Below are 9,886 nucleotides of genomic sequence, written 5' to 3'. Positions count from 1 at the left end.
TGACATGCATGTATTTGGAAAAGCAGAGTCATTGTAGCTGTTCACTTTCATAATTGGTTTTGGTGCTCCTTTGTCTTTTATAGACATTTTTGATTCTGATCTAGTGGTTCTTAGAGTTGTTAATTGCACATTCTTCTGTGTTTGTACACGGAAAAACTGGTAAAGGTTTTTGCTAGACATGAAGTGAAAATTATTATGTTTGTTTGTTTTCTTAAAGGAACTTAGTGACTTAGCCCGTGATCCTCCAGCACAGTGTTCAGCTTTTTTTAGGTCCCGTTGGAGATGACAGTAAGTAACTTTAAGTTTTATGTTTTGCTTTGCTGACTCAAAGCATATCATGCCTAGATAATAATGTGGAGTTTTTCTTTTGTAGTGTTTCATTGGCAAGCCACAATTATGGGACCTGTAAGTATCCTAATTCTTGTGATGTAATGTTAAATGAGTAGTTCCTACTGAGGAGAAAACTGGGGGGTTTTTGGTTTACTTTTGTTAACTCCCCTTAGCCAGCTTAAGTTTTAGAGGTGCTCATTACAGTAAAGGAAAATGAGGGAGGGGAAAAAACCCACCAGTTACTTTGTTGTTGCAATGTTTTTATGAGGACATGTATTTCAGCTGTAATAATCTCTAGAGCAATGTTAGGTATTATCACTTAATATCTAGAAACTTTGTTTGCATTTGACTTTTTCTAAAGTTTTCATCTAGCATGAACTTTGTACTAGGAGCTGGTACTAATGCCAGGAATTCGTTGGGATGTTTTTGTGTGGATCTTAAAAAGGAATCCTCATTTGGTCTGGTATTGTAATGCTTGAAGGAATAGAAGGGGGAAAAAACACTGAAATGTGAGGTTTCAGTTATGACTGGAGGAAAAAAGTCAGTGTTAAATGTTCAGTAAGCATCTGAAACCTGAATGTGACTTTCTCTTCATTAAGGAAGCCAAATGTTTGCTTTTGTTGAAAACAGCCTGGAAGCATTTCACATCTGGAGTTTTCAGGCTGGTTATCTGTATGTAAAAGACAAAACCTTCTGTAACGTGTGAAGACAAGCCTTTGGTAAGGCTACAAAGTAGGAATTAAGTATCAGTGATCCTGAATGACCCTGGCTTTACATATAGCTACAAGTGTGTTATTAGGAGATGGCTATTAGAGGCTTGCTGGACTGGAAAAATGTCTCTTCATCCCAAAGTACTTGGTCCATATTGATTGTAACTAGGTACCTCAAAAAGATAGAACTGTTCAATAGCTGTATTCATGCTTAGATGGCAAGGAGTTTTGTGCACTACACTGGGTGTGATGATTCTATGTGGCTGCATGGTCATGCGGTATTAAGCATTGGTTGAACTTAAATTGGGATTATTATTTTTAGTTTTCCCTTCTAGTTTAATAATATACAGCTCCTTTTTTCCCCTTGTGGTTTTTGTGGTGTCAGAAGGTCTGCGTTCCTGTTTCCAGATTGGGCAGTATCCTGACAGAAGTGTGTCAGGAGTGTGGTGTTTGTAGTTCCAGTGCTGCTCTGGTTCTGCCTTTAATAACAGACGGGGATTTTAGAACCAATCATCTGGTCTTTCACCTCTGCAACAGGATATTGTGATTTTCCTGGATAGGTGTATGAGAGCTTACATTGGTTTAACGCATTCTAAGGAGGAATTCCTGTAACTGATAAAATGTATCCCCAGAATATGTCCAGTAAATGAGTTGGTATTTTTTGGCTTCTGAAGGCCTCATATGTTACCCGTTGACCAAATACAAGAGGTTGTATCTTGATCACTAGGTTTCATCAGAGACAGGATAGAGTATAACCTACATGTTGAGGGTTTGACTCCCCTATCTTGTGTCACAGATTTTCATTTTCTGGTATTTAACTACTAAGTACTATGTCATTATTTCCTTACACTGGTGAGATGTTTTTGCAATTAATGTGAGAATTCAATTTACAAATAATGCAGATGTGTACTGTGTATGCCTCAAATTAATTTTCCCTAGCCCTGAGTCCAGAAGTAAAAGCAAAATATTCTTCAGGTTAAACAATGAAATTGTTAGCTCTATTTCAGAAATTTAGTTTTAATTTTGAGTAAAACTTTTTGCGTCTTTCTTCTTGTAACTACTAACTTACACAATCCCTATTTAGTCACTTCAGTTTTTTCTTCTGCTTACTATAATTTTTTTTATTTCCACGTGTTGCTTTACTGCTTGTAGTTGACCTGAATGAATTATCCCAGTAATTCTTTCCTTGGATCAGGGCAATGTAAAATACTCTCTCATACTAGATTACAGTGAATTTCTAATACAGAAAGAGTAGAAAAATTCACTTGAATTACGATTCAAGAATTATTATTCTTTGTCTGTTTGGTGGTGCTGGTAGGATGGGTGGTTGGGTTTTTTTGTTGAGATCTTTTTGGTTTGTTTTTTTTTTTTCAAGGAACAAAGATTTAGCTGTGTATTCATAGGTTTTCTGCAGGGCTGAAGCTAAGGACAGAATTTAGGAGGGAATGGGAGTCCATGGCCACTCTAAACTCTTGGGTGGTCCCAACAAATAAGCTCCAAACACAGAACTGGAGGTTTTTGAATCTGATGGGACCCCCACTGTTAACATTACTCCTTGAAGCTATCTCAGAAATATTTGAATGCTTTTGCCAAGTAGTCTTGAGTGGATTGTCAGAGCAGCTGGGTTTTATGATGCATTAGCTTGGAGAGGTCCACATGGAAAGTGAGGTGTATGTGTTCTGTATTACTTACCTTAGGAAGCAAGAATTGAATTTTAATTGTGTCTCACTTGTATTGGTGGATTAAACATTTTGGTTGTTTAAACAAATTTCCTCTGCTTTTATTTATATAAAAACAAGATCTTCAGTGGTATTTAGTCCTAAAGATGATAATAGGAGAATTATTTGTTTGCTTTGACAGAACGACAGTCCATATCAGGGTGGTGTATTCTTCTTGACAATTCACTTTCCCACAGACTACCCATTCAAACCACCTAAGGTAAGTATTGCTGTCTCGTTTGTGAAATTAGTGATTTTTAAAGAACTGAGTACAGGACAGAAATTGGAGGCTCTGTATTGTAGTATTGTCAAGTTCTCACTTCTTTTCAGGCATTCTTATGATCTGTTAGATGTCTGGGTCCTGTTCTGACTACCACAGGAATGGGTGTGTTAGCATATTCTTCATGAGCAAATCATGTGTGTGAATTCTGAATGTCTTGAAATATTTGGGTTCGTTTCTGGTTTTCTCAATTGACAGGAAAACTTTTCATTAGCTTTGTGTTAGTATAATAGAATTCTTGCTGAGAGGACTGTCTAGTATTAGTGTAGCTGTTTGGATTGGTCTGTAGGAATGTGACGCTATAGGTAGGGATTAGCTCGCTGAGTGCCTAAAATCAACTGAGAGGGTTATTTGTCAAGAGTTTGGCAGTAATTGCAAAATATGCTCTTTTTTGATAGCTTTATCAGCCACCAGCTTTGTCTTCCAATTTTCAGTCAATATGAAGGTGTACCCTTGGAGTGACTGCAATGTTCGAAGTTCCTTAGCTCTGTGACTTAGCAGTGTTACTGTGGTTTAGGCACTCCTGTTGAGTGTCTTCATCAAAGGCAGCTGGGATTAAAACATTCATACTTGCCCTCTCTCTGATATAGTGCCTGGCAGTGGAAGACTCAGAGCTTGTGGCTTGAGTGCCTTTCCCTGAATTTGATGCAGTTTAACTGCTTAATCTGCTTAATACTGCTTTTAGAGTAAATTGAATTGACTAATAGCTTGACTGAGAAGAATGGGTGCAGTCATTGTCATAGACCGAAATGCACTCTTTGTTTCTTTGTTTTTTGTTGCAGGTTGCATTTACAACAAGAATCTATCATCCAAATATTAACAGTAATGGCAGCATTTGTCTTGATATTCTAAGATCACAGTGGTCTCCTGCTTTAACTATTTCTAAAGGTAACTTTTGTGAGGGAGAAGTTTTTCCATCTTGTGTTGAATACTGTGCTTTTAGCTTTGATTGTGTTAAGTTCTTGCCCATCTCTTCGATTTCCCTTAACTTCCCTTCCATTCCTCATTTAAGTCTATGTTTTGCCAGTTTGATACTGCATTTTTATTGCATATTGGTTTTTGTCCTAACACTTTCTCCTGTGTGGCTGTTTAAGGCCTTGTCTGGCCACTTACTTGCTTCAGTATTCTTAGCAGAGTTTGCCAGCTTGGGCCCAGAGGAATATGCCAGTATTTGGATTGGAATAAGTCTGTGGTGGGGTGTTTGCGCTAAGGCTGAGAAACTGCTTGTTTGGAGCTGCCCATGTAGATACACATGTGCATATTAAATGAAAGATTAATTTAAAGTCAGTTTTTAATAATGAGATTTGAATAATTTTTTCATTCTGTCTGGAATTACATGCATAGTTTTATTGGCATATCTGGTAGATGAATAAATCTGTTATTGATACTTACTGCTTTCTGCCTTGGTACACTGGCATTGCATTACATTACTTCATGAAGTAAGTTTACTGATCCTACTTCATGATAAATTGATGTTGTGTTGCAAGAGAAGATTTGTGGCTTTCCTCATTTTACTACAGTAAATAACAGATAATTCTCAAATATTTTCATGATGATCCAATTGTTTTGCCTCAAAGCCACTGGTCACTGTGGCTTCAAAAGATCCATCAGAGTGCCCTTTTGTCTATAAAACCCGTAATTCCTGTCTGTCCAAACAGTCAGTTTGTGATTTGAATGTGGATTCCCTACATTTTAATGCTTCGCTATTTTCTTCTAAAGCTTCTGTGAGAGTGGAGGATGAAGTCCTCATAGCTGCCTACAACAGTGTTGCTCTTGAGTTTACAACATACGTGTAGTTTTTTCAGTGCAGACCAGGATATTCTTACCTTATGTACAACAAATAAAGAATACAATCTGATTTAAAAACTTAAATTTGAAGATTTTCTAGTTGTAGAGATAGGAACCATGGGTATGCTGTTCATCAGAGTACATAATGTGCTTTTGTTGGCTGCTGTTACATCATAGTACAGGGCACAACAGTGCTGTTCTCGTGTACATACTGCCAACTGTACGTATTGGGAAATAGGAAGCAAATAGTTCTTACAAACCTTTAAGTTAGTCTGGGCTTTTTACTTAAGAGTGAGTTATGAATTTATTTTGGCTTTTTTTTTTACAGTTCTCTTATCCATTTGTTCACTGTTATGTGATCCAAATCCAGATGACCCACTAGTGCCAGAGATTGCACGTATCTATAAAACAGACAGAGACAAGTAAGTACAGAATTGCACAAGACTAGTATTTTAGCAGACTTTGTAAGAGTGCATTGTCAGGCAGCAGTTGTGTTCAGTGAGCCTTTTGTGAAGATCTGAGATGGAGAAAACTTGTGTGTCAAAGAAGTGAGTAGTGCATAATTTAAAAACAAAGGAGCTGAGTATCTTTGAAGTTGTGGGTGAAGGAGACATCTTTTTCTCACATGCGTGGAAGTATTTTACAGTATATATGTTGCCTATCTTTTTCATTACCATGCATAAATCTAGTTAGATCTTAATAATGAAGAAAAGAGAGCTTTTTGTTGTTTTGATGCCTTCATTCGGCAGCAGCTTGGCCTTTAATTTTGGTTTGTCCTTTGAAAATGGGCAGCAGAACATTTTCCCCATCTCTGTTGCAATGGCTTTATTTTCCTTAGGTATCTTTAACATTTTGCACAGATAGAACTATATGAAGCAGATTTGGGGGGGTTTATATATATTAATGCTAAATATATTTGTCCAATTAGGTACAATAGGTTAGCAAGAGAGTGGACAGAGAAATACGCTATGCTGTAGGGTAAGAATATTTGCAAATTACAGTGCATTTAACAAAATGGAAATTTGTCAGCACTTGGGTGCTGCATGCTCTAAGGCACTGGATTAACTAACAGATAATGGATGCACCAGTTACTGAACCTGGAAATTTAACAGCTTGATCTGTGGTTAGTGTGTAATGTATTGGCTAGTCACTATTTCTCACAGATACTACTCTTGCATGGCCAAAAAAAAAAAGTTAGTATGAAGTAATTATTGAGTTCTGAGCCAGGTTGTCAACTTGTTCTGGTAAGTATTTACCCAGATTTTGTCAGAATTTGGTTCAAAGTGATGCCCTGTAGCGAGACCTCATATGTAGACAGGAGTGAATTCAGACAATCCAAATTTCAATTATTTTTAATCAGCAGTCTGTCTTTCACATATAAACTAGGAAATGTATGGGGATTGTGTTCTGCTTGTATAGTTAATAATTAACTTCTTACTGACAAGCATGGAGTTAAGTGTTAACTAATTGTCAGCTCAGTTCCTGTGGAAGTAGTGTACTTCAAATAGTCTTTTAATGTCCATTTAAAATTTTGAGCAGTATATTCATGTGGAAAGAGTATTCAGTGCAATGAAATGTTCAGTGTTGTTTTTCTTTAAAATTGGAAATTTGACATTTTGTGTCCAGTGATGATATTAACCAAATAATCTTTACTTACGGCATGTGATATACTGTAATCTTAACCTAAGAACAATATTCAAATAAAATACCTTGTTTCTTCTATCCCAGATAGTCTCTGTTCCTTTTCTTTCTGTCATTTTTTAATAACAGACTTCTAGCAAATTTGTTTGTCTTGAATTTAAAGTTTTTCCTAAAAACCAGAGAATATCCTAAGTGGTCTAGGGAGGGAATTGTTCACATTTTTGAGTTCAAGTATGTCTTGGTACAGAAAGAGACTTCTCACAGTGTAAAGACAGTAGGGAGATGGGAATAAAATCATACTTAATCATAACTGTTCAGGATATTGTCATTTTCATGCTGATGTTAATTCAATTCCTGGTTTTGTTTGCAGGTACAACAGAATATCTCGGGAATGGACTCAGAAGTATGCCATGTGATGCTACCTTAAAGTCAGAATAACCTGCATTATAGCTGGAATAAACTTTAAATTACTGTTCCTTTTTTGATTTTCTTATCCGGCTGCTCCCCTATCAGACCTCATCTTTTTTATTTTTTTGTTTACCTCCTTCCATTCATGCACATGCTCATCTGAGAAGACTTTAGTTCTTCCAGCTTTGGACAATAACTGCTTTTAGAATCTGTAAAGTAGTTACACAAGAACAATTGCCCAAGATTCAGATTTTTTTTTTTTAATGGAGCATGTGTATTATGTGGCCAATGTCTTCATTCTAACTTGGTTATGAGATTAAAAACAAACATTCCTCACTGCTCTAACAGATACTGAAGATACCACCTGAAAGGGGGAGGGGAGATGGGTGTTCAGTTTTCTCCCATCTAAGAAGTAACATTGCTGTACCAACATCCATCGTGTTCCAAACCTTCCAGTGTTAGGGAACTGAGGTTTTATTATATACTTTTGCTCATAACTGATATGTCTGGAGAATTGGTACTGAATCTATAGCATCAGCAGAACAGAAAATGTGATGTATCTTATGCATGTCAATAAAGGAATGACCAGTTCTTGTTTTACAGAGAATGGAAATTGGAAGTCAAACATCCCTTGTATTCCAAAATAGGGTTTAAGAACATTTTTGTAATTCATTTAAATTTTGTTAGGAGGCTTGGAGCTATTAGTTAATCTGTCTTCCAAAACACTGTTTAATATAGCACTGAATAAATGATGCAAGTTGTCAATGGATGAGTGATCAACTAATAGCTCTACTAGTAATTGATTTATTTTCTTCAATAAAGTTGCATAAACCAATGAGCTAGCTGCCTGGATTAATCAATATGGGAAACAAAATCTTTTGTAAAAGCAAAGCTGGTTTTTGTATATACTGTTGGCATTTGCCTCATTGTTTAACATCAAATAATGATGTAAAGTTCAATAGAGTGACTTTTCTGCCATTTTCAGTTCTAATGCTCAGTCTGTTGCAGGTTGGCACATTGCTCGGCCTGGTGGATGCAGAATTAATAAGCTAACATAGTTGTGTAGCCATAGTAGGGGGCTGCACTTGGTGCTGGGAGCCCAGTGTTCAAGGATGGACTTGGGACCCAGCAGATCTGAAGTGGTGTATTGTGGAGATAATTCCTGATGCACCTGTGTTTGCTGACTGAGAACCTTTTTCTTCACCTTGTAAACTTGACAACTGAAAGATCTTAATGTGGGGGTAATGATGAGGCAAAAAAAATTATAAAATAAAGTACTGTTTTGATGTGGGAATTGTCATGAGGCTGTGTTGAAGTGACTTTACTATGTGGGATGTTCGTTACCATTGAAAAGGACTTGTTCAGCCATGCTGCCATTTACATTGATGACTATTTTAATGCAACAGACACTTTCTTCATGTCAGGTGACTAAACGTGAATAAAGACTCATTGCTATTGGATTTTTGTTCTACAAGAAACATTGTCTTGTGCCATTAGTTTATCTTTCAGCAACAAGGGCATTATTAAACATCTGACTCTTTCCTCCCCTCTTCCTTCATATTTTTCCTTGTTTAATCTTTTTGGTCTCCATTCTTAACATCCATAGCTTCATTTTCTCTAGTCTTGTACTATCACTTTATTGTGCATCTGTGACTTCTCACTGGCACCACTTTTGCACTGCTTATAGTTATGTACATTCTGATTCCTTGTCCCCACATGGATGTGGAAAGCTAGATGTAAAATAAATGTTAAACCTTAATTTTTATAAAAATTTGAACATGTGGTTCGGACATGGTTTGTTCTGGCTCTAAGCTATGAGAGTGAACTTGAAATTTTCAAGTTAAGTTGGCTTGGAATTTAGAAACCTGGGCTCTCTTTAGCAGTACATGCTTCAGTGACAATTTATCAATTTATTGATAAAGTTGCAGTTCATTTCTGCTTTGCTAACCAGCTTCTACCATTTTGCTGGAAGACTGGAATACAGATGCCAGTAGTATTACAACTGAGGTAAACGTTTATATTTTTAAACTTATAAATGTGCTGTGCTCAATTGTTTTTTGTACTTGTGTTAATTTGATGCTTATTACTTTGTTCTGGGAGTTACAGCCACTGAAATCACATGATCAACTAGAAAGATGTTTTGTGAGGTGTAAGGCAGCAGGTGTTAGAATGAAGTGTCAGGGAAGAAGAATATAGTAAAATATTACATGGAAAATGGAAATCCTGTTTGGACCAGTACATGTTTCTTTTTTGCATTTGTTATTTTCCCACTGTAATAATTGTAGTTAGCAAGCGTGTATTTTGATGAAAGAATGGGGATGGATTGTGGATGTTCTAGATGGATGCTGAAGGTCTGAAGTGGGAAATGGCAGCTGGTGTTTTGTCCTTGAAGCAGACTCCTCGTGTCTGGTGCAGGCCTCTGGTACAAGTTACATTTAGGCTTCCTGTTCAGGCAGGGGGGCAAGGGGAGGAGCTGGTAGACTGGAGCTATTAAGGAGATGGTGAAGAATTCTAAGACTTGTCAAAACAAAAAGCTTAACTGCTGTTTACCTCAATGAGTAATCTACATACCAAAGCCACAGGTAGTCTAAGAACTACATAGTGGATCCTGGTTACTTTGGAACATAGGGAGGGTGGAAAACTTTCCATTTGAACTTAATGTAAAAAGTGCAAGTTTTGGAAATGTGAATTTTCCTGTCCTGTTGTGGTAAAAGATTTTTTTTTGCCATGATAAATGCTGTAATAGCTTCAGAGCAGTCAGCTCCATCCTACAAAACTTGGATTAAACAAAATCTATCTCTATTTTAATGACTTTCATTTCAAAGTGAGTATAGAGAACAAAATGTCAAGCCAAGACACTTAGATTTAGTAGACACATAACAGGGAAAGAAAACGGCAGTGTTGTTTCTGCAATAATTTTTTAAAGACTGCTTGCTGTGATTAATTGGGGTTTGAATTTAACATTATGGCAGTCAGTTTGTTCAAGTTTCCCTTGAAAATCCTTGAGTGGT

The 9,886-nt window shown here is 36.7% G+C and overlaps 1 protein-coding gene across 1 annotated transcript in view; it reads left to right on the top strand.

Annotated features, from left to right (window-relative positions):
• Positions 1 to 8,335, top strand: part of UBE2D3 (ubiquitin conjugating enzyme E2 D3) — a 13,266-nt gene extending 4,931 nt beyond the window's left edge. Inside the window, exons 3-8 of the mRNA XM_008635597.2 lie at positions 216 to 288; positions 374 to 405; positions 2,901 to 2,978; positions 3,821 to 3,926; positions 5,155 to 5,248; positions 6,838 to 8,335. Coding sequence (XP_008633819.1) covers position 288; positions 374 to 405; positions 2,901 to 2,978; positions 3,821 to 3,926; positions 5,155 to 5,248; positions 6,838 to 6,883 — 357 coding nt within the window. The 5' untranslated portion in view covers positions 216 to 287 and the 3' untranslated portion in view covers positions 6,884 to 8,335. The remainder of the gene's footprint in view (positions 1 to 215; positions 289 to 373; positions 406 to 2,900; positions 2,979 to 3,820; positions 3,927 to 5,154; positions 5,249 to 6,837) is intronic.
• The last annotated feature ends 1,551 nt before the right edge of the window (positions 8,336 to 9,886 follow it).

Source organism: Corvus brachyrhynchos, unplaced genomic scaffold, assembly GCF_000691975.1.
Source record: "Corvus brachyrhynchos isolate BGI_N302 unplaced genomic scaffold, ASM69197v1 scaffold175, whole genome shotgun sequence".
NCBI classification, from domain to species: Eukaryota; Metazoa; Chordata; class Aves; order Passeriformes; family Corvidae; genus Corvus; species Corvus brachyrhynchos.
Note: the sequence above shows the minus strand (reverse complement) of the source record. Positions and strands in the feature narration are given on the sequence as shown.